The sequence below is a fragment of the Leptidea sinapis genome, chromosome 1 (genome assembly GCF_905404315.1).
Source record: "Leptidea sinapis chromosome 1, ilLepSina1.1, whole genome shotgun sequence".
NCBI classification, from domain to species: domain Eukaryota; kingdom Metazoa; phylum Arthropoda; class Insecta; order Lepidoptera; family Pieridae; genus Leptidea; species Leptidea sinapis.
Window position 1 is genome coordinate 29,741,070 of NC_066265.1, and position 26,050 is coordinate 29,767,119.

At 36.1% G+C, this 26,050-nt stretch overlaps 2 protein-coding genes across 3 annotated transcripts in view; one reads left to right on the forward strand and one right to left on the reverse strand.

The window, feature by feature from the left end:
- The window catches only part of LOC126964427 (uncharacterized), a 28,217-nt gene extending 5,774 nt beyond the window's left edge, over positions 1 to 22,443 (forward strand). The window contains exons 2-11 of the mRNA XM_050807531.1: positions 10,892 to 10,942; positions 11,537 to 11,749; positions 14,729 to 14,803; positions 15,880 to 16,104; positions 16,496 to 16,702; positions 18,103 to 18,880; positions 18,961 to 19,376; positions 19,502 to 19,621; positions 19,700 to 19,885; positions 20,094 to 22,443. Of these exons, the coding sequence (XP_050663488.1) occupies positions 10,892 to 10,942; positions 11,537 to 11,749; positions 14,729 to 14,803; positions 15,880 to 16,104; positions 16,496 to 16,702; positions 18,103 to 18,880; positions 18,961 to 19,376; positions 19,502 to 19,621; positions 19,700 to 19,885; positions 20,094 to 20,986 (3,164 nt within the window). The 3' untranslated portion in view covers positions 20,987 to 22,443. The remainder of the gene's footprint in view (positions 1 to 10,891; positions 10,943 to 11,536; positions 11,750 to 14,728; positions 14,804 to 15,879; positions 16,105 to 16,495; positions 16,703 to 18,102; positions 18,881 to 18,960; positions 19,377 to 19,501; positions 19,622 to 19,699; positions 19,886 to 20,093) is intronic.
- Positions 22,434 to 26,050, reverse strand: part of LOC126964734 (rhomboid-related protein 2-like) — a 35,831-nt gene continuing 32,214 nt past the window's right edge. For both annotated transcript variants that reach the window (XM_050808015.1, XM_050808011.1), the window contains exon 7: positions 22,434 to 25,701. In XM_050808015.1, the coding sequence (XP_050663972.1) occupies positions 25,577 to 25,701 (125 nt within the window). In that variant the 3' untranslated portion in view covers positions 22,434 to 25,576. The remainder of the gene's footprint in view (positions 25,702 to 26,050) is intronic.

Sequence of the window (26,050 nt, forward strand, 5' to 3'; positions counted from 1 at the left end):
AAGTGTAATATAAAGTTGTGCGGCGCTCTATGAAGAGACTGGCCGCGTCGTACCTGCTTACGTTCCGGTCTTATATCCAATTACAATTTGAATGTAGCGTAGGTATAGTCCAGCCGTAAGTTCTGGTTCAAATGAAAATGCATATAACGCGTATGTCTTTTATTTACTGAAGTCTAAGGCAATAAATAAAGGCAATAAGTAAAAAAACGTGTGCGTTTCGCGTGTGTATACATTAAAGATATTTGTTGGAGGTGTCAAAGAAAAAAGTAAGCCATCTGGAAGCTTTCAGCGAAAACAAAATATAGTATGGTGGAATTTTGTATCTTATATAGATCTGTGATGGCATATGTGTATCTTTTAAGGATAGCAAACTATATCCATTTTAATACTTTAAAAAATTTGGCAATTATGAAGCGGTAATGTAAAAGGTGTTTATACAAATACGATATTAATCCTTATCATTTTTTATTACTACCTAGTCTTGCCATCATTGAAAATCGTACGGATTGTTTTAGGAACTCCAAATTATCATGGCGTTTGGAGCAAGCCATACTCTCTGAAACTGATTATAAATCATGATCCAGCGGATTAAGATTTATGGTCACTTCAGATCTGATGAAGTCCGAAACGTTCGTTTCCAACCAAGACTGCGTAGACCGAGCTTTGGGACCCGGCGCCGAGTCTTGCTGGAAGGACCATTCCTGTTTATTGAACATGCAACACCACGTTAACGGGATTCACTACCTTCTCAAGAATGGTATCTTGGTACACTTGTGCCGAATACCTTGCCGTGATACCTTTTTCACAAAAGTATGGCTCAGCCATTCCTTCATAGCTAATATCCCACCAAACCATCACTGAAGTCGGATAGTGCCCACGTTGCACTCTGTCGACTAATTGGGAAGCTTCCTTGGAGATTTGAGAATAAATACGGTCATTTTGTTTGTTAAAATGTTGTTCAATTGTAAAAGAAATCTCAACCGTAAACAAATTTTTTTTTGTGACCTCCCTTTGCCTTAGATTATCAGTAAAGAAATGACCAGTAGTCTCTTATAGGGTGCAGGTCCTAAGTCATCCTTTCAAATACGCGACATGGTTCTAGGTGCTATCTTCATCGGCCGAGGGAAAATCTTTTGCTTTCGGAAAGGATTTTTTCAAATTCTTTCACTTACTGCTTTGATCATGATCGCGTACGAACACTACGTGGACGGCCAGATCTTTTTCTGTCACAAACAGAGGAGGTTTCATAGTACCTATTAATAGCCCGCTACATAAACATTTAACTAATACCAAGCGTATGTAGAGTATTAAAAACCGCATTTGGCTCCATACCTACTTTGTGTAAAACAATCACAGCGATTCCGTTCTCTTTATCAACCCACCCCATTTTAATATCGCAAAATATTGTACAATGTATTGGCGCCAAAACGAGAAAACTTAATGAACAATCATATAAAAATGACAGATTCCAAATTCAAATGTAATATTTTCTTTGCTTTTAATTGTAAAAGTATTTATGGCTAGTCTAAGTACATTATCACAAAATCATTCAGAAATACGCTTTTGTTTCATTTTAAACTCATTAACTTTGATTACATAATTCCGATAGCTTTAGACTGCATTATTAACTAATATTTACACCATTTTCTTTCTATTGATAGAACAGCGTCACTCAGACCATTATTTTTATAGAAGAGAACGATAAACGAGCGTATTTGTCACTTGATGTTAAGTGATCACCGCTGCCCACATTATTCTGTAGCACTAGAGGAATTACATTAGCGCTGCCTTTTTTATTTTTTGAACACCATAAAAGTACCACCAGTTGTAGGAGGTGGGTTAAAACCCCACTGTAGAGGAATCCCAGCATACCGTAACTATTATAATAGCACTTAAAATCTAGTACTTTTTTAACATAAGTTACCCCAAAAATAAAAAAATTCGAGTATGTATATGAATTTATTACGAGAAGTTACTACAACGGAAAAACACCGCCGACCATCCCGCGGTGTCAGAGCTCCATGCCTGAAGTACATTTCAGACAGAAAACAGTTCGGCGAGCTCTGTTTTCGTTGGACGTCAGGAAGTCGAGCGGGCCGGATGGCATTTCTCCAATCGTGCTTAGAACGTGTGCCCCTGAGGTGACGCCGGTGCTAACGCGTTTATTCCGGCACTCTTATTCAAAAGGCGTAGTCCCTGACTCATGGAAGTCAGCCCTTGTCCATCCGATCCAAAGAAAGGAGACAGTTCGGATCCGGCTAACTACAGGCCTATTACTATTACTTCCTGCTCACCAAGATCATGGAGAGCATAATTAACCGCCAGCTCTTGGTATACCTTGAGAGTCACCAGTTGGTCAACGACCGGCAGTACGGCTTTCGACATGGTCGGTCGACTGGCGATCTTCTGTTATTCCTAGCACATAGATGGGCGGCGGCTATTGAAAGCATGGGGGAAGGCCTGGCAGTTGGCCTGGATATAGCGAAGGCCTTTGATCGTGTAAGGCACAAAGCGCTCCTCTCAAAACTTCCATCATTTGGGCTTCCCGAGAGCTTATGCAAGTGGACCTCCAGCTGCCTCACTGGGCGCAGGATACAGGTCGTTGTCGACGGTTATTGCTCGAATCCCAAGCCCGTGAACGCTGGAGTGCCCCAAGGCTGTGTGCTATCTCCCACGCTGTTTCTTCTGCATATCAATGATATGTTAGACACCTCCAACATACATTGCTATGCAGACGACAAGACGGAAATCGTCGACCAGTGCCGGGAGAAACTTGTATCTTCTATTGAGTCCTCTCTTGAGAAGGTCGCGGAATGGGGTAAATTGAACCTTGTCCATAATGGGGGTTCAACCCCCAGAAGACTCAAGTTTGCGCGTTTACCACTAAAAAAACCGTATCACCGCTCTTCGACAACACTTCCCTTAAAGCCTCGCCTAGTATCGGAATACTGGGTCCCGAAATTTCGAGCGATTGCCAATTCCGTGGCCATCTGGCGGGCGAAGCCAAATTGGCTTCCAAGAAGATGGGGTTCATTAATAGAGCACGGCAATACTTCAAGCCGGCCCAAATTCTAGCGCTCTACAAAGCGCAGGTCCGGCCACACATGGAGTATTGCTGTCATCTCTGGTCTGGCGCACCCCAGTATCAGCTCGATCCATTTGACCACGTGCAACGCAGAGCAGCTCGAATTGTCGGGGACCCAGTGCTCTGTGAACGGCTGGATCTCTTGGCGTTGCGTAGAGACGTCGCTTCATCGTATATATTCTACCGCATTTATCACGGGGAGTGTTCCGAAGAGCTGTTTAACCTGATTCCTGCCGCTGAATTCCACCTTCGCACGACACGCCACAAGTTAGGATATCATCTCCACCATCTGGATGTGTGGCGGTCCTCCACAGTGCGGTTTTCAAGGAGCTTTCTTCATCGTACTACTAAGCTGTGGAATGAGCTTTCTTGTGCGGTGTTTCCGGGACGATACGACATGGGTACCTTCAAAAAAAGCGCGTAATTTTCCTTAAAGGCCAGCAACGCTCCTGTGATTCCTCTGGTGTTGCAAGAGAGTGTGGGTGGCGGTGATCACTTAACACCAGGTGACCCGTACGCTCGTTTGTTCTCCTATTCCATAAAAAAAAGTTACAAAATGGTATTACTTTGTTTAATATTAACTTAGTTTGTCATAGAAAATGTATTTGTAATAGCTATTGATAGTAGTTCCGCGATACGGGTGAGATAAAGCCCTTTTACAACTTACTTTCCAACATAAATTGCAATTATTACTTATGTTAACTTATGTTGTTACAAAATCAGTTAGGTAAAGTTTTACACCATTCATTGGGAGGCTTATTTGCACAAGTCACCTTTTTACTCTTAATAGGAATGCTTGATACTAATTCTAGTAGGCTTCATTAGATACATAATAGCTTTAAGGGTAAATGTATACACTTTTATAATAAAATCCAAGCCATTGTTCAGGCATTATTGATAAATAAATTTAAATGTTTTGTTAAAATGGCCGTGTCGTGAACCCAACTACTCCACAGTTGAATATCTAAGTGATCGGACAGTCTGGGACTAGATTGTGATTATTAGCAGTAGCAATGACAGTTCAATATTGTACATTTTAAATAAAAAGAGCGCAAAAATAGAATGCTGATAGAGTTTCTTGCGCCGCTTCTTCTCTCTCAGAGCGCCATTTGTTTCCGAAGCAGTAGTAATATCTAGTATATTAGAAATTTACATCAAAAAAAAACCATAGGAATAAATTTTGAGGAAATAAATGCCTTTTATTCCTATAAGCTGATGTGATTTAACATCTTATATATATAATACTAGCTGACCCAGCAAACGTTGTATTGCCGATATTAAAATCGCGATACAAAAGTAACTGTTGATCGTAGATGGGTGAAAATTTGAAGTTGTGTGCTGACTCATAATCAAACAAATTTAAAAAAAATATCAAAAACATAAAAAATAAATATTTGGCGTGGACCAGCCTTAACATTTAGGGGGATGAAAAATAGATGTTGTCCGATTCTCAGACCTACCCAATATGAACTCAATATTTCATGAGAATCGGTCAAGCCGTTTCGAAGGAGTTTAACTACAAACACCGCGACAAGAGAATTTTATATATTAGATTGAGTATTCATATAGTTTTACATAAATTTTCTTCCCCAAACTAGGCATAGGCTGTAGTACTATGGGTACAAGATAACGACGTATTTAATACATACTATATTTTTAAACATATGTACAATAGTACATAATTAAACATACGAGACTCCGAGACAAACATCCATATTCATTATATTAAATGTTTGCACCTACCGGGATACGAACCTGAGACCTCACTCTTAGTAGGCCTAACCACTGGGCTATATGGTTCGTCAAATCATGAAATATATCGAAGTAACGAGCGTAGTTGCGCTATAACTCAGAGTTTTAGGTTCAATCCTGCGGCACTGCATTGTATTGGACATAACGTTTCACCTACCAGGTCACATCTTGTTCATCCTATCAATTTTACTCATAACAAAAACCTATAAACCAATAAAATTTGTATAATATTGCTATGAAAGCAATAAAGCTAACTTAATATTTAAGTAGAATCATTCAGAGATTTTTTTTTAACAAATAATTAATTAAAATTTTAACTGACGCCTCTCAATATAATAATTCTTGATAATGTTATGTATATATGTACATAGGGCACATTAGGTAATTTTTAGAAGTTTTTTTTTATGGAAAAGGATGACGAACGAGCGTATAGGTCACCTGGTGTTAAGTGACCACTGCCGCCCACATTCTCTTGCAACACCAGAGAAATCACAGGAGCTTTGCCGACCTTTAAGGACGGTGTAGGCGCACGTACACCATTCCACAGCTTTGTAGTACGTGGAAGAAAGCTCTTTGAAAACTGTACTGTAGCCCTCTGCAGTGCAGTTTTCAGTGCAGCTACCCCTGTGTGGTGGACACATCCAGGTGGTGGGGATGATATCCTAACTTGTCGTACCGTGTCGTGCGAAGGTGGAATTCGGGGGCAGGAATCTAAAGCTGTGATATTCATAATTTAAAACCCAGGAAGAAACGTGAACTCCAAGCTTATTGTTCGGTTATGTCATGTACGTAAGTCTTTTTAGCTGAGCAGTGTCGTTTACAACTTTTACAACATGATCCGTAAATGTTCCAAACAGATGTGTTATGAAATTCAAAATAATTGTTAGAACACGTTTATGTGGTCAAGATTATCATAGCATAAGTGACTTAACGCAAAATAACGGTACGTCACCCGAACGGGTGGCTTAGTTAGAAAGAGCGCTCGCACGGAACGCGAGAGGTCGCAGGCTCGAGTCCCACATTGTTCATAAAATGTTGTTTTCAGTTTTCAGATGAATAATTCAAATGAATAATTACAGATCTATTCAAAAAACATATATGAATGTAAAAAACTTGCATCTAACTGGCTAGAACCCAAATCCTATGACTGGGTAGAACAGTTTCTGAGTAACTAGTTTATGAAAACATATGCTAAATATATACACACACTACCACACTCACATACACACATACAATTTAATACAAATTTCCCTTCTTCCCCCCTTCTCTGAATCATGTCTTCCTTTTTGTAAGTTAACTTTTGTAATTTTTTTTTTATGGATTAGGAGGACAAACGAGCGTACGGGTCACCTAGTGTTAAGTGATCACCGCCACCCACATTCTCTTGCAACACCAGAGGAATCACAAGAGCGTTGCCGGCCCTTAAGGAAGGTGTACGCGCTTTTTTTGAAGGTACCCATGTCGTATCGTCCCGGAAACACCGCAAAAGGAAGCTCATTCCACAGCTTTGTAGTACGAGGAAGAAAGCTCCTTGAAAACCGCACTGTGGAGGACCACCACACATCCAGATGGTGGGGATGATATCCTAACTTGTGGCGTGTCGTGCGAAGGTGGAATTTGGCGGCAGGAATCAGGTTAAGCAGCTCTTCGGAACACTCCCCGTGATAAATGCGGTAGAAGACACACAATGAAGCGACGCGGTCTCTTCGCAACGCCAAGTGATCCAGCCGTTCACAGTATAATAAAATATAATATATAATGTAATATAATATTGACACACATTATCTTGCCCCAAACTAGGCATAGCCTGTACTATGGGTACAAGACAATGATATATTTATTACAATATACTTACTTAAACATTAATACATATAACATGAAATAGGTTTAAACTATATAAATTTTGTAATTTTGTTTGTCCTAAATAAAAGGTTAAAGAGCGGTGCCTCCCAACACAAGCGATAAGCTTAATGGGAGACACCTGCCCCTAGTTTTTAAGTACTTAATTTTTTTTATTGAGTGGAAAATATCATAAAAAAGTAAGTTTCATTGCGTAATTAAAAAGTATTCCGCTGATTTTAATATTCAAAGAATTTCTGATTCAAGACAGTGAACAATGAAATATATATCATTATGTATTGAGGTTTCAAGTGTAAATTTATAACATGGAGATGCAATTTGACCGAGTTATTTACTTTAATTAAAATTTAACATATAATAGATGAAATTTAATAGCGAATTAGTGTGAGAGTGTCTGTATGAATTAAAACAATGAAAGTTATGTTAATGTCTTTTATGAATACAATATCGGTTCATGTTTACTTTCTCGTTTGCTTAATATCACCCTCAGTGTAATAGATTTACAAGATTAGCCATGTTGACATCGATTTAGAACACTTGGTAAATGTATGGGAGCGACTAAGTTCTATCGTTAGAACTCAATCAAATTCAAGCTTCAAGCATACTCCAAACTTAAAGGATGGCAAAGAATCTTTTGACCCTTGGTGTTTGTTTACTCGTAGTTTAGTCGTTAGTTTAACACTTACATTTTAAAAAAACGTCAAATTTAGAGAAACCGCTCAAAGTGTGCTCCGCCTTGCTCAATACACAATCTCGCTTTTTTTTAAGGTACCCATGTCGTATCGTCGTACAAGGAAGAAAGCTCCTTGAAAAACTTGGGATATGACTTATGAGGCATTTCGCACCATCGTCGGTGTTAATGAAGCGAAAACCGATCCAACACGGTGTTGCATCTCGGCAACCGTTAGGCAATTGGAGAAATCACTCTGTCCTTCACGTAACCATCAGTAATAGATGTACAGGATTTGCCATGTTTACTATTCTAGGAAATATATGTTAGCTGCTTAGTTTTATCGTTAGAAATCGTTTAAGCTTCGAGCATCATTCATTATCATCAACCGGAAGACGTCCTCTGCTAGACAAAAGCCTCCCCCAAAGTTTTCCACGTTGATCGTTCCACCACTGCAGTCGGGCAACGTATTCCGGCGATCTTGACCATATGGTTAACATCGCCGGCGTATCATGGTCATCATCGACGATTTTGTCGGTTCATCTTGTGGGGGGCCAACACCACTGTGTCTTCCTATACGTGGTCGCAATTCGAGGACTTTACTGCCCCAACAGCCATCTGTCCGTCGAACTATGTGCCCTGCCCACTGCCACTTCAGCTTCTAGCATACTCCTAACTTAAAGGCTGGCAAAGAATCTCTTGACCGCTGGTGTTGGTAATGTCCATGACCAGTTGGTTCACCAGTCATCAATTCCCATCACGTGAGCCTTTTGCGTCTTTGCCTTTCTAAAAAAACATTATAGCACGTGTTGAGCACAATAGTATTGTCAGCTGTAGCCAAAATATTGGCTAATAAACACACACCAGTATATTACAGTCTGAAGGGCGCCGTAGGTAGTGAAATTACTGGGCAAATGACACTTAACATCTTATGTCTCAAGGTGACGAGCGCAATTGTAGTACCGATCAGAATTTTAGGGCTTTCAAGAATCCTGAGGGGCGCTATATTGTTAATGGGCAGGGAGTAACAATAACCATCATCTGAACGTCCTGCTCGTCGCATCCCTTAATGTCATAAAAAAATATTTGGTCAAAAAGTATTTAGTCTAAACATTTTAAGACCACGAGTCCATAGTATATCTTTAATATACTCACTCAGTTAACGGAAACCTCATAAAGCAATTCTCATTATGACGGTGTCCGCCAATTCTCCGAACGGACACCGACATACCAGTAGATTTTATATCAGATATAATCATATACTTATCAAACAATGCTTTCTCACGTCCTGAGCGCTACGAGAACAGAGCCGGCTACATTTCCGGTACCACCATTACATTTAATTAATTTTTAATTAAAACGTAAAATCTCTCACGCCAAATATAACAATGAACTTGCATCACATTGATCAAAATTATCAATAAACATTGAAATAGTGGTTAATATAGAGATTATGGTATGCTAAAACAGGCCAGATTTATTACTCTAGCTGCATGCGATGTATATGCTTCTACAATATGATCCCGGAAAATGTACAAAACAAATGTGTTATGAAATTTAAAAGAACTGTTAAAAAGCGTTTGTGTGGAAAAGGTTACTATAGCATAAACGACAGACTGGGATTGAAGCGGACACCCTCAGGCTCTTTAATTATAAATGTTTAATGTGCGATATTACATCCAATTTTTATAACAAAAACCCACTGAGATTCCGTTTTGCTCAGGTCTGGCTGTCTATTTTGAATGGGTGGTAGTTTTTGACGTTAAATAAGTGATTCTGTATCCTATTTTGAATAAAAATATGAATTTGATAGCTATGACATACACTAGCGATACGTCGGATAATTTATTTCACTATGCTGAAAATTTCAGACCCGATTACTAATTTTATTCGTATCACTAATAGGAAACCCTTATCCAGTGATGAAATTGTTAATTTAATAATGATTTAAGGTTGTAAATTAATATTTTTTTAAAATAATATAGTCATTCACTTGCGTTTATCCTTATGTGTATATAGATATAAGTGTTTAAATATTGAGATCTTAGATTAAGGATTGGTCTCCGCTGCGGTCCAACTAGATACCTAAGAACAATAGCTTTTTTATTACGACAACTATCAGATTCTTGTGTGCGTGGCATCTTGTCACTCAATGGCATCTTTCAAATTTTGTAACATACGCTTCGTGTTATTTTACATTGAAATTATGATTATATTGTCATTCTTATTTCTTGAAGTATTATTTTTACAAATTTTACTACGCAACCCGGCATTTTAATTTTAATTATGAGCAAAGTTTAACAGAACATGTGGCACGTGAACCTCACACATTGTTCGAGACTGACTCGAGTACGGCCACTTGGGCGTAGTATTAGTTGCCGCTCTTTGCGACTACGCCTGCGGTATCTAGTTGGAGCGCAGCGGAGACCAATGTAATCCAATCTGTGACTTACTATAAATGATTTTTAAAAATAAAATAGATATTCACAATGCATGAGCATTCACCACCTCTCTCCCGTCGTTATCCCGGAGGGTAGCCCTTTCCCATTGTCTGTACAAAAAAAAATGTGAATAGATATGTGTGTTTAAATATCGAGATGTACGAGTATTTTTGTGTAAGTGTGGTGACTTGGTAGTACGTGACCTTTGCCGCCTAGCACTCAACAAATACAACCATTTTGTTGATTGTAAACAGTTTTTAGTAGGCTGACTTTGTCATTTCTGAAATCAGCAACATTAAGGAATTGTGGATGCATTTAGATTAATATCCAACATTATAATATACATTGGGTAACGTATCTTGAGCATAACAGCAAAGTCTACGGCCTTACAAATAAAATGGGCATAAAGTTATCCTCCTCGCGTCGTTTTCCTCATTACTGAGGGTCGTGACTCCCCCGCTGCATCAGTTTCTCCCGTACGATTCCCCTCCATCTGCTGCGATCCTTAGCCTTATGAAGAGCATCATGGTAGTTGATGTTTAGAGCGGATGCTACTGCGACTGCGACCTCTGGGACGCCTGCCATCTACCTTGCCTGTCACCATCAGCTGTTCCATGGCATAAAGTTATAACTAAGCATAAACCAAGAATATATAAAATGTTTACAAATAGACATTTTGCTTACGAATGGTTTGTTCGGACGTATAACGTTTCCCGCGTTTATTTGCAAGGCAGCTTGTCATTAGGAAAACTTCAGAACTATCATTGTATTGACAGTGTTGTCAACGATAGTGTAAACATTTTCTTTGTTTATCATCAGTTATAACTTTATACCAAGTTTATTTGTAAGGCCGATAAGAATTATCATTAATATAGTTTTATATATTTTAGCTTATTTATAGTAACCTTAATACATTTAAAATACACCAATGTAGGTGCCGCATGGCTTTCTTAGCATTAACACCGGTTGGGTTAAGAGCAATAAAAGCGTAGCCTCCGTACAGATGCGGGTTCGATTCCGCATAGTCCTGTATATATAGCGCCATTAATAATTAAAAATAACGAATGGTTTGTTTACTTACAGGAGGTCAGAATGGATATAAACCACAGTCCGTTCGTGGTGTGAGAGACACTGGTAAGTCGAATCAGATTTTTGACAATGATTTCGAAACCCTTATTATTTTATGTTGTTGAAGTATCCTTGAGAAAATAACAATGAATAAAGAACTTCTTGACTGTCGAAATATGATCACCTGATAGAAAGCAGTAGAAAAGCAATTTTACCTACTGCAACTGCCTGATGGTAAGTTAGCAATCCGGACAATTCTTCGTGATTTTCGGTTTGGTGTTGTATGTAACGTGTATGTAATGTATGTTGTGTAAATTTGTTACGTTATAAATAAATATATTAAAAAAAAGTGAAACGCTCTGCCTAGGTAGGATTCTTGATTGCACATGGCGCCGCAGTTGTAGTGCCGCTCAGAATTTTTGGGTATTTCAAGAATTCTGAGCGACACTGCATTTTATTGGGCAGGGCGTATCAATTACCATCAGCTGAACATCCTGCTCATCTCGACCCTTATTATCATCAAAAAAATAGTCATTTCTTTACATCTACGTTATACCTTTAAATACAAGAATGTTCGCATTTCTAACTGTATAAGTTTCCCAAATTAGCGTCATAGTAGAATAAAATCAGAATCGTATAAAATAAAATCGGTTGTTTTAGGCAAACTATCACTTCCATCGGGGTGTCTATTGGAAGGCCGCTGGTTTGCGGACGGCGGACGAGTGGTGACGAGTGATGCGTGCCTGCAGTGCGCATGCGCCCGGAGTGCGCTCTCGTGTCGCCGGCGGGCGTGCGCCCCTCTGCCCGACCCCCCGTCCCGCTGCCACATCTTGCACCGGAAGGAGCAGTGCTGCCCGACCATTCAGTGTCCTGGTAATTTTATTTACAATAAGGCCTGTCGCAGACGACACACTTTTTGTGCTACTGAGTCTGCCGGAGATATTTCACAGACTCAACGCACACGACGTACACTTTCGATCATTTTGTCAGCAGAACTATAGGGACTTACACGCAATAGAAATACAGAGAGAAAAAAAGAAGAAGAAATAGAGAATTTTGGGTTCGTCCTAAGCTTTCAGAAAGATTATTAAAGGGACTGTTTATTATTAAACATTCAGTTCTAAAACAATATCGAATTAAATTTGCACACTTCATCCCACAATTTTCTTTTTAAATTTCTGTCATGACACTCTGCCAAAGATGTATCATACAGGCTGGTCTGTTTTCTATTTCTTGAACCAACATCGATACATCGATGTCTACCGCCATGATACACGTCAATCACTAGCAAGTGGAGACTACAGACCTACAGACTAAAGTGAGCGTCGCGTCATCTGCGTTAGCGCGTGCTGACGCGAACGATATAATTATTTTGTTGGCGCATTTTTTCTACAGCCCCATGCGGCGCAGTCTGTCAGATCTACGAAGATACATTATTGTATTATTTTGTGAGTCAGACTTTTTGCGCGTCGTATGCGTTATTGCATATACTTCTATTTGTTGACAGTGCGTCACGGATAATCTGTCGTCTGCGACAGGCAATGTATTTTTTTGTATTACTTACAATTAAAATGATGAACAAATGATTTATGAAACGACGAATCTATGAATGTAGATTTAAAAAAAGGGGTGAAGAGTTTCTTGCTACTGCTTCTTATTAAAGCTCAACCGTTTTCAAAGTTTACCATCACTTCGGAAAAAAAAAACTGGTGAAACGAAAGAATCTTTTGACATTCATAATATGTATCATCTCCTAGACCTAGATAAATAAGGTGATTTTGATTTGATTTGAAGTTACGAGAGGAGCAAGAACTGATTGGAAGCGATATATAATCTCTACCCAATACAGTATAGTGTCGCCCAGAATACTGGGCGGCAATAGCCGCGATTACACTCGTCACCATGAGACATAAGATAATATAAGACATTTAGTTTCAGTATCGCTGTAATTTCTTTAACTACAGCCCCATTCAAACTGAAAGACTAAATCGAGTGCTTGTCTACCACTGCTTAGTAATAGAAATGGCTCCGATGGGTTGCTTATACAGTATGTTAAAAATCCTGTACGATAATTCACACGGATAAGAAGTTGAATGCGAAGACACCACTAAAAATAAAATTAAAATCCTTTAGATTAAATGCTACGATAAAATAAACATTTCATATTAAATGATTTCAAAAGTCTTGAGAACCCCTGTCTTATTTATTCTACCAGTAAAATAAGGTCATCGCCCTGACCTCGTTCCAATGGCGTATAGCTATAATGAAATGGGTGTGTGGGCGGGGAAAAATTAAAATGGCCGCAGGCAGAGGTGTCCAAACTTTTATAAAGGAGTCCGTTAATAGACTTTTTTTTTATTTTCTTCAAAATCAATATTAATTTGTTCCCACTACTTGATACCAATATACGCCTCAAGATATAGTACAGGATTTTTAATGATCCTATATAGTCCGCATCACATAACACCGTAAAAATGAATAAATTTCTGTGCAAATGTATATTGTTTTTAATATTCACAATTTCATCTAAATAGTCAAAAAGGTGCAATCATAATAAAATAACATAATATTAATATTTATATTTGTCTAGGTCCCCCCTAGGCTATCAAAGATATAAAAAATATCGTGTATCGATGTTTGAAAAAGGCCCTTGGAGTTGAGGCAAATCTAAGGCAAATGTTTTCGAAATGGTGATTGATATATTCCCTCTCATATGCCAACATGTCCCTCGCGCCCGCAGAAGCCACTTGCTGAGCTGTTTCGGCGACAAGCGGTTTAGTATTTATTGGTTAAAATAATTATTAATAAATATATAAATACCTGACGTAGTTTTCTTTTCTGCATTTTCGGAAAAAAAAAACGCCATTTAGAGTTATACGAGTATAAACCTAATTTTAGGTTTCAACTAAATATCCCAAAGGAAATTTGTGGTTTTTCAGTTTAGGCATTTGCACTACATAGTTCGTAAAACTCTAAATAAATTTTGACCTTGAAAAATAGAATTCACCTCAATACTACAAACGAAGCTCATACTACGTGAATACTTTATTTAATTTACTTTTTATTTAGCTTGTAGAAATAGAGATACAATCAAGCATGCATGGAACTATTCCATGCTGTACGGGATGTAATGCTAATATATTTTTAAGCATTTTATAATCAAAACCTACATTAAATATTTAAGAAGAAATTTTTAAGACATTCTCGTAGCAATTTACTTCATCAATTATTGTAACTATAATTAATTTACAGGATTACAAGCATTATATAGATTATAGGTATATACATACAAACATTATATAGATTACTAGCTGACCCAGCAAACGTTGTATTGCCGATATTAAAATCGCGATACAAAAATAACTGTTGATCGTACATGGGTGAAAATTTGAAGTTGTATGTATTTTTAATGCTGACTCATAATCAAACTTAAAATCAAACTGACAAATTTAAAAAATAATCTCAAAAACATAAAAAAAAATCGTGTTTAACATTTAGGGGGATGAAAAATAGATGTTGTCCGATTCTTAGACCTACCCAAAATGCACTCAAAATTTCATGAGAATCGGTCATGTCTTTCGAAGGAGTTTAACTACAAACACCGCGACATGAGAATTTTATATATTAGAGATAACACTTATACTATTTAAAATCCTTTGGTAATGATAAATATTTTCAAACGGCTCATCCATTCACTCTCCTCAATCAGTAGAACCTAACAAAGAAAAGCGTAATAAAATTTATCATTTAATATAATAGATAGATGTAGTTATCCAATATACGTGTGATATGAATAAAAAAGTACTTAGTTTAAGGTTTATAACATTAACGATGAATTTGTATATATTTCAGATGACATCAAACTTTTAGAAGATAAAGGGAAACCAGAAGACACGGATATAGCTACGCCAGAATCCATAGGAAATAGTAAGTCATTCAATTACAACTTAAAATAACAACAACGGAAACTTTTGAAAGGAAGAGTTTTATTGCAATGATTATGCAATTATAGATAACGTTAAATACAAGAATATATTTTAGCGACTCCCATTTCGTAACTTAGATAATACAATACCGCAAACCATAACATAATTCTGTCCTATATTAATAACTAGCTGACCTGGCAAACGTTGTTTTGCTATATAAATTGTATTGATCTTTTGCTTGCTAGTTGATAATAGATGGCGCTAGTTGTATTAATTAGCAACAATCACACTTCTTTTATATTTTGTATAATTCACACTATAGTTTTATAAATTATAGCCTATTTGTTATTCTGGTACGTTGTTTTGCCATATAAATTGTATTGATCTTTTACTTGCTAGTTGATAAGAGATGGCGCTAGTTGTATTAATTAGCAACAATCACACTTCTTTTATATTTTGTATAATTCACACTATAGTTTTATAAATTATAGCCTATTTGTTATTCTGGTGTGTAAGCTATATTATTGTAAAGTTTCATCAAAATCTATTTAGTAGATTTTGCGTTAAAGATGTTCAAACATACATCCAGACATACAAACTTTCACATTTATAATATTAGTAGGATTGATAATGATCATTTAAAAAGCGAGTCAACTATAATAAGATGAAAACTTTTTTAATAGTTTCATGACATCGGCTACAAAAAATCAGTGTAGGTATGATTATGACAAAATTTCATTGTATTTTGTGCAAGATGCCAAGCCATATATTGTAAGGCTTATGACTTTAGTCCGAAATCTGTGTGCGCGACCGTCCCAAGGGGTGACAGACGGTAGCGGGTGATGTTGCGGGGAAGTGCAACGCATAAGGCTGAGGTAACCCGCTACCATCTTTCTCCCCGTGGGCGGTCACGCAGGACGTTATCGGACTATAGTATTCATTACTTAGCAGTGTGGCATGCATAATGGCTATGCTGACAAATAATATTTCAACAGATACTTTTTTTTATATAGGTTTCAATTCTTGTTCATATAACGTATGTTGTAAATATATGTTAATTTTTGTTCCGGTTGCCAGGTTGCGTGGAAGTATTCACGGTATACGCAGCTGGGTCAGCTATGAGCTCCAAAGTGGCATGTGAGCAGTGCTTCTGTCTAGGAGGTACTAGGAGATGTGTGCGGCCCAAGTGTCTGCCTCCACCACCTGGCTGCCATGCCAGACCTTCGCATGGGGCATGCTGTCCTCAGCGGTATTACTGTGACCATGCAACTAACGTTGCAGTTAAAGAAAGGAATCCGCATGGTAAGCAGATACAAGTATTTAACTCTTAAATCATCGACAAATTTACATATATTTTTTTGTATCACAAATGAACTAAGATACCTAATAATAATATAGAAATAAATAAGTGTACTAATTATGTATACCAATAAAATTCGAAGAGTTTCATCAATACTCATAGAGTCCTTCATCAGATCTTTTTTCGGAATGGGAGTGTCCTGTCAAAGCCATTCTTAATTCCTTGCGCCTGTTCTTCTCAGACCTTAGCCATATCTTTTCATATGGGTGTAGATATTTTTCAATAAGTCTTTTAAAATCCTTCTATAAATTAATAAATTTGAATTTGATTTTTATGTCCTAATTATGTATAGTCCTCAGAAATTTTACTAAATTGCAGTAAATTACATTTTAGATTGTAAAACGGCAAAAGGAAATTGGATAAGTGAAGGACAAAGAGCGACTGATGCGGAAGATGATGGCTGTGTCCAATGCTTCTGCTTGCGAGGAACTATTCGTTGCCAGCATGCATCCTGTGCTCCCACTGTGCAGGGCTGCGCCCCACTTCTGCAGCCAGGACAGTGCTGTCCGCACCAATACAAGTGTAATCACACCATGACAAGTACGTACGATTAAAAGTGATATCACAACCACATTTGAAGAGTACCTTGAGTGCCACGGACTAGTAAAAAAAGAAGGACTCCGCGCCGTGATATTAGCAAGTGAAGCACCTTTATGCTAGCATGTGTGCGGTTACGGGGTATACAAGTTACACAATTTTTTCTTCCTTAAATAATCATATATCCACAAATACTTTTATATTATTGTTTTTACACTTTTTCACAACGCACGACGGCATTTTTAAAATATTTGATTGCGACGCAAACTGATCTGTCACAGACGATGGCAAATCTCATAATGGCGGCCGATCGGCTTGTATTAGTGTAAGTGTATGCGTGGGACTATGTATTTACACGTTTACCGGCTTGTTTTGGTCCTCACTGTTATGTAAGGTGACACGGAGTCCTTATTTTTTTACTCGTCCGTTCTTGAGTGCTATTAAATGTCAACTGATTTATGCATGAGGAATTTTTTAGCATTTCTGAGTATTTTTCGTTTGAAGGCATTATTTGCTAAATAATATCCGATAATCCAAAATATCATACCAATAAAATATATCATAAAGATTTTGTAGCCAAAATTTTATTTTATTTATATATTTAACCGATTTCAAAAAAGGACGCGGTGCTCAATTCGACGGTTTTCTTATGTTTAGATGATTAGATTATTATATTGATATTATATTGATTAGATTTAGATGATTTTTTTTGTTTTAAAACTGATGCTTTACAAATAATAAATTTCGCATTGCATCAATGAACGTAAGCGCATTGCAATTTTATTACAGACAGTTGAAATTCTGCCACAGATCGCAACCCTTACTGTAAGTCGTTAAGGAGTTGTATTGATCATCATATATATTTGACTACGACAATTACTTGACCATAACAACGTGACGGTAGGTGACCCTAATATCCGGATAGTATAATAAACATTTGGCCTAGTATCGTTAATTTGCTCCTTAGAATTGAAGAGTTCCGTTACTTTGTCATGGATCCCATAATCAGAACCTAACGAAACAATTATCAAAATCAGTTGGCGCGATATTGAGTTATTCGTAAATTTTTCGTTTTCTGGTGTTCTCATGGTGGCCATTGTCAGATCTGGACCAAATTGTAATGGGACCACACGGAAAGCACCAGCTTTCAAATAAAAAAAGAATGAAAATTAATAATTAAAAGAATAATCAAAATTATTGATATTGAAATTGAAGTCGGTTAAAAATCTAAATTAATCGTAGCTTCTTGGAGACAACAAGCACATTAAATCTTATCATGTCATCGGACTACTGAAACTAAATCATTGGTTTGATCATCGAAAGCAATGATATAGAGAGTCAGATTCTTAGGCTTCCGTATCTATCTAAAGAGCATATTTTTAGTTTATTTCTGTCAATTACAGGTGTATCCCGAAATCTGTACAAACAGCCTCAACAATATATAAAAACAGGGAGGGATGAAAATCGCTCATTCCAGGCATCAAAATCTATAAAACGTGAAACAACAGTAAAAATCTCAGGTACAGCAGCAGATGTCACACAACCATCAATAATTAATAAAGAAACAACTAATACTACTACTATAGTATCTACAACTCCGACTACATTGCATGATAATGTAGAATCCACAATGGCAACATTTATGACTCAAAAAGATGAAATATTATTGAAAGATTTAAGTACAACTTCTAAAAATGAGGCAACAACAGAAACTACGTCTTCAACAGAATCTACGGACAACTTTCCAACAGAACAGCCAGAAGGTTCCGTAAGAGTCATGATAAATGGTACTATCAACTGTTCTGCTGAAATATCATCGACTTCTCTAATATACAATATTACGAATATTAATGACACGCTTATTCAGAAGCAAGCCCAGCCACGTATTCCAATAATGAATACACAAGAAATAGAGGCACAAACGTTTCCAGCAAATGAATTAATCACCGAGCGGAACTACGATGACGGTTATAATGCCGAAAGTTTTACTATAAATGTAACAAGTTCTTTGATAGCAAATAAATCAACAGTTTCGACTTCAACTACAAAATCGTCAACATCATCATTAAGAACTGTGAAGCCTATGCTAATTGACATGCATAATATATCCAAGAAGACAAAAGATGAAACTGACTATGATTACCCAGAACACACCTTGCCACCCTCTTTACCAAATTTAAAGTATGCATAAAATAATATAATAGCGGAATTTATGAAACTAATCAATTAAAAATATTAATAAACACATTTTTTTTTTTCAGAATTATTCCGTTTGTAGCTGCTGATGCAGTAGTGGATGAAGTAGAATCTCGCAAGGAAAGCGATTCTTACACAATTTTAGATAGAGAAGATAAATTCCCAATTTATTACCCTGGCCTTGATACAAAAGCAACACACTATGGAACTCAAAAAGAATCGCCTGAATATCCAGTTTTTACGTCTCAAAAAGATCAAATGTCTCAATATCCGAAACTGACTCATGATGTACCGGAGACGTTTTATGCCGGTAGTGTTGAGGACATTGTTGAAAGTCCAATTCAAGAGTTTGCAGTTAGTACATCTTACGATAGTTCTTCTGGGGATAAATCTATGGAAATTAGGCCAACTGACTTGGAAGACAAAACCAAAGTGGATAAACCAACCCTTAATTTATTCTCACCTCCAATGGAGACTGAAGGTTTACACAATTTATGTACCTAGTAATAATGTAGCTATCATTACTGAATTATATTATATTATTATATTATATATATATTTAAAATTAAGTTCCATAAATTATAAATAGCATGTAATTATTCTCAGGTGGTTTTATCCCGAAAGGTCCAGGTATAATAGACGATTACTACATGATACAACACACTACGTCTTCATCAGATTCAGTTGTACCACATCTCACAACAACTTTACCATTGGAAAATAAAGGTATTATCTTAGCAATTTTTTAAGCCATTAAATAAGTTTTACAATTTGCATCTTTCGACAATTTTATTTACATTCCAGACGGTTGCACATCAAATGATGGTAGAAAATTATCTGAAGGAGAGTCTATAAATCAAGCGTGCTCAATATGTACATGTGCTTGGGGAGAGTTACACTGTTCTCCTCGGCCATGTAACATTCCTGCTGGATGTATTAGACGTCCTGTTGACTCAAACATGTGTTGTGGCGAGCTAGTATGTAAACATGGTAAGAAATTCTTATAAAAGCTAAAAAGTACTTTTTAAAGAAAAGTTTAGCTCTTTCAGAAGAAGTGGCAAGTACCCTTTTAGATTAACCATCTTCAAAGAGGTATTTTCAAAATTATTTTAACAAAGTTGTCATTCTTATTTTGCAAACCTCGTTACTTTTCATATTTCATACATTTGATTATGTGACAAAAACTTTTATGTTTCAGACAATAAAACGAAACCTCTCGTCTCTGATATATCCTTTACCACTGATAATATTCTTACACCGAGTTCTGTGAGTGAGAATAATATCCATTTCAACAATCATGAAACAAATAATAATGGTACAACAGTAAGTGACATACGCATTACACTTTCAAAAACAAATGCTGATGATAAACTCAGTCAGACTAACATTACTTCTATAGATATAATTAATGTAAAAGCAACAGAACTACCATATACATCATCTACTGTGCCTCTTAAGAACATTGAGTCTACAGGAAATAAAACAAATACTAATTACCAAGAATATGAAGACGAGGAAGATGAAGATGGATTTTCATTTGGAAATGTTTTAAAACTGCTGCTGAGTGAAACATATGAAACAACTACAGTCATTCCTTTTAAAAAGATACCACCAACAGTAAGTACACCGAAAACCACTACAATAGTTCCACTAATAACAAGTAAGAAGCCAGCAATTTCCCTGCCTCATCAGTATTCATTTGTGCCATCTAAAAAACTACACAATAATGTTAATAGAATTGATCACCTTATACTAGGAGAGGCTACTGCTATCAAGAGACCCACTCAGCGTCCCACATTCAAACCTGTTACAACGACGACAAGAAAAGTTTACCCCTTCACAAGATCTACTATAAAACCGACAACAAAAGCAGTAGAGATTAACAGTATTAGTGGACAAGTGGGTTCGGTAGAAATTTCAAGACCTCAAAATATGTTGCCTGATTTGATTCCTGGCCTTCCTAAGGTAGCTGGATGTAATATTTATGGGAGAATGTATAGAGTAGGGAGAATTATAGCTGAGCTATCAACCGCATGTCAAGAATGTAAGTGTACTGAAATGGGAGTGCAATGTACAGCGCTTAGTTGCTAATTTAATAGTGATAGCGCTGAGATATAAGAAATAATGTAAAAGATAAAATAACATATAGGATCGGAGCTTTGCCAAGCGTACAATTACTGGATGTTTCAAAGTATCGTATTGAGTACAAATATTTTATGAAGAGCGGTGGAAAACCAACAAGTTTGTTTCAAAAGCATTGTCTTTTCATGAAAAAGGTTATAATAAAAAACAAACCGACACAAACAAACATAAGAATGTATAGGAAAAAAGTGAGGAAGGTATTGCAACAGCCTTACGTATGAAATAAATGATGGCAAGAAGTGCTTGCAGAGCAGATTTTATAAATTTGATATACGATCAGTTCTACGATAAGCCCATAATATTGAATCGTGGATGAAAAACATCTCACAAAGCATAAGCTTGATGTAAGTACTACTTGGAACTATAAACAATCTTATTACTGAAAATCATTCTAACAGAAATGACAGTAAGACGTGCAAGTGAACTGAATCCATTTCCTGTCAGTGTTGTGAATGTTGACAATCGTAGTTTGTGTTTAGTTTAAACAAAAATTTAGAACAAAATATGTGAGATTAGAATATTATATAAGGCTATAATGAATAATATTAAACGTAAGCTTAAATTAGGTTAATTTAGTCCATATGACTAATACGCATAATGAAGATGTCGGCTTTGATCTCAGCTTAAAATAAATCTACAGCAGCCTAGCGAAACTATCTTAGAAAAAAAAGATTCACTTGATTGTATGAAACTGCACTCATTGATCGATTGACAGATGACGGCTATAATCTTGTTAAAAACGGCTATAGCTTAAATCCACTACGTCTAAGCAACTTTTGCTTTCAAACTTAGCCGGATTATACTTCGTCGCCAATCGCCGTACTGTAATTACTACTATTTCAAACTTGTGTCAAATCACTGTATGTTTCATACTAAACAAAATTTCAATTATCAGAGGTAGTCCTGCCTCCTATTACGTAATATTTACATCCTCTTTGTTCTACAGTAAGTGTCAAACTCTAGAGCAGGGTCACTAATCTTTCTTTGAATGCAAAAAAAATAAAGGCCCACAGATACATTAAGACTTACTGTCACCCCGTGCTGGCCACTAGGTATTTGATAATGGAAATACTGCCATTGCTGTGTAAATATTTATAAGTATAAAAAAGACACCGTCTTGTAAAACCCGACTATTGCAAGTAACATATCACATTACTTCATTCAGATTTTAAAGGGTGCTAGGAACCTAAAAAAATCGAATATTTTATTTATTACCTAAGGTATTGTAAAATTTATTTATAATGTGGCTTAACATCTGTTTATTGAATATAAGGGGGCTTACAGTTTTTGATCAACTTTAGAACCACCCATCCACACTAATTAAACATTGCGCAGGTAATAAAATGTTATGTGCTGTGTTTCGAACATTATTTACAAGAAAGAGTAATAAAATATATTATTATGAATTCAATGCTTTTATTTCATCAATGATATGTACACAAAAAACTTCCAAGATAAGACAAGTTTTAACTGATATTATGTTTATTATCACAGATTAACCTACACACTTACACTATCTAATAACATTAGAAGACTATTTAAACATCAGCCGACAAGATCAGCAAATAATATTAACAGCAAACAATGAACAACTTTCAATAAAGTTACAATACATTTATTTAGATAGCCGTTACTGCCACACATTTAAATCAATTCATGAGATTATAAATGAATATTTATTTTAATAATTTCGTTGATATTCGAATCAAAATGATAGTCACCGGCTTAAATCCTTATAATTAATTTATTTACATAAATTCTGACATTATACAAGGCAGTTCGAAAAAGTGAACAATGTTCAGTTAATTACAGCTTACTTGCTAAACGATTTTCACCGGCTAATCGAATAACTTTTTAATGTGTTAAATTCCATTTCATTTTAAAAAGCCTAATCATAATTTATACAATGCAATATGGGCTCAATATATGAAATGAAGTAACATCAGACATTGATGACAATTTAGTTTTAGTTTAATGAAGTAGTTAGCTTTTGTTTGCGTTTTCAATATTATTTGTAGAAACCTATCGGCTCGCTCGAGTATTTATTACGCTAAAAACTATCTATATTAATACTTCTAGTAAGACTAGATTCATAATCACTTTGGTTACGATATTGTTAAAATCCAAATAACATGACTTAAATCGAATAACAATAATGTGAGCTTAGATTAAGGATTGGTCTCCGTTGCGCTCCAACTAGATACCTAAGAACATTAGCATTTTTATTACGGCAACTAATAGATGCTTGTGTGTGATCTTGACACTGACAATGGCTTCTTTTAAATTTTGTCACATACGCTCCGTGTTATTTTACATTGAAATTAATAAAATACAAATTACTTACTGATGATACATGTCTTTCTTATTTCTTGTAGTATTATTTTTACAAAGTTTTACTAAGCAACCCGGCATTTTAGTTTCAATTGTTAGGAAAGTTTAACAGAACCTGTGGCATGTCAACGTCACACATTGAGACATTGAGACTGGCTCGAGATTGCCCACTTGGGCGTAGTATTAGTTGCCGTACTTTGATACTACGCCCCCGGTAAAGTCGGTTCTAGTTGGAGCGCAGCGGAGACCATTCCTTAATCTAAGAATGTGACATAATTAAAACTAAGATCGTTACAGATAGAACTATTGAGGTAATATAATATTATACTACGTATGTACTAGAGAAGAGGTCTCACCTTTATTGTTTGTAACTCAATTGTGGCCAGCTGTAGTCAACTCTATTAGTCTTTGTTAAGCGTTTGTAGTAATAGCACGCATTTAAATGTTGGATTTTGATAACAATCACTTTCGTGCATAATGAGATTATGTTTCTACAGCTAAAAAACAAGGAGTAACCTTACAACCCAAAGTTCAATATATTGTATTTAAAACACGCTTGATTTAATAAATTTTGTTGATTTAACTGGTGATGACACCTCATCGCGGTGGCAACTAGCAACTTTTATATGTAAATAAATATATAAATTAAAACAAGCTGCGTGGTTGAATTTCTGCTAAAAAAAATGCTAGAATTTATTTATGGTGTATAATCAACGCGTTTTTATGGAATTGGAGGTAACGAGAGCTAGATGGCTTCCTGATGGTAAAATATGATCACCGTCACTCATGCTCATTGGGGACGCCTCTGTTAGCGGTAAGCATTAGCACAAGTGTGTTGCAGGCCTTCTAAGGGGATGTACACATTATTAATTGAGGCATCCATGTTACATTGGCCTGACATTGGAACAGAACTGTTGCTTTAGAAACATTAGCTGTCGTAAAACTACTGAAAGGCCAGTAACTCTCTTGTGGCTAATCTGGTGCCGTGAGATATTGGGCACTTACTAATTATCAGGTGTTCTGTACATTCGATTGTCTTCCATAAACAATTGTCTATTTATAGTTGTTATTCAGTTTAATGACGCTCGCATATTTGAAAACCGGATCTCTTTTTATGGAAGAGGAAAACAAATGACCGTACGGCAGATTTTAAGTGATAACCGCTGTCCATAATCTCCTGCAAAACCAAAGGAATTACAGGAGCCTAGCTGGCAAATCTAGTGATTTGCACCCTTAAATGTCAGTAGATAGTTTTACTGGGCTTGCCACTAATCCTCTTGATTGGGATATTGTGCGTTTCGGTTCATCTTCCAGTGAAAAAATGAACTCATTCAAGAGCCAATTAAAATTAATTACTTACAATATAACAATAGTAAGGATATTTTCATTAATCCTTTTCTAATTATTGTATTATATCAAACGTATTCCTAATCTTTACAAAGAGCAACATGTCACATTATTATCTATTGTATATAAAAAGTACAAAAATTGCCGAAATCTCTAATTTTGTTACAATTGTTTTGGCAGTAGTTAAATATCACAACTTTCTCTCATAGAGATATACATATTGTAAAACGCTTAATTCACTGGAACAACAATTTTTAACAGGAAGACATAGCAAATTTTCTTCATAGTAACATGTAACTCAAATAAAAACAAACGTTATTAAGAATTAATCTGAAATATTTTAATAGTTGAATTCTATAACTATTGATCAACAATTAATACTCATTCCCAAAATCAAACACTAATATAAATTTTGCCAGATATTATTATAATAATTTGATCAAAACAGACAACGCTAAAATCCATTTAAAAGTTTTAACGCTAGATGAAAACCATATCCAATCACAGAATCCGTAAAATAGACTCAAAAAATATTCGAATCAAATGTCAAAGTTAATTTGGAAAACATTGTATAATGAACACTTTAAATTTGTACCATTATATCAATCGAATTTGTTTCGTCAACTGTCTTCTCTATAACCTCAAGATGATCGGGTGGGTTAAATTTATCAAGTCAATCCGTATTAAGAAACTCTAAACAAGATTAAACCTTAACATTGCTTTAACGTAGCAAACATTTAAGTCGATCGATTAACGTTCCTTCGAAAGCACGGAACAATTAAGCACCTACCAAGCTAATGGCTCTGGTATCTTTGCTTGTATCTGGTCTAGAATCTTCTAGCCTTGGCTCCAGAACCTTCGTCAGGTGTAATTGTCAATTGGGTTCCACACCTTAAAGTACGTGACTGCAGCTGCAACGCCCAATACTAGCACCAGGACAGATACCAAACGACACCATATCATGCTGCGTTTCCAACTGTTTTCACCTGCAATTATTTGTAAAATCGCATTAATTTGGGTGTCGCATTGGGAATATAAGCTAAAACTATGTTGAAAATTTTATGTATAATTTTAATTTAATTAAACCCTCACAAGACAAAAGTTTGCGCTTTTACCACTAAAAAGCCCCATTTGTCGTATTCCTCGGTCGTCAACTTGTGGTAATTAATCAGAGCTGCCAGCGATGTTGTGAATAATTAAGTATATAAATTGATAACTTTAGAAACTATTTTGCTATTTATTCGTAAATTTCGAGGATAAAACTGATATAATAAAATATAGTCCATTTGCCGTTTCAATAGTTAGATTTATTTGTCAATGAGGTACAATATTTAT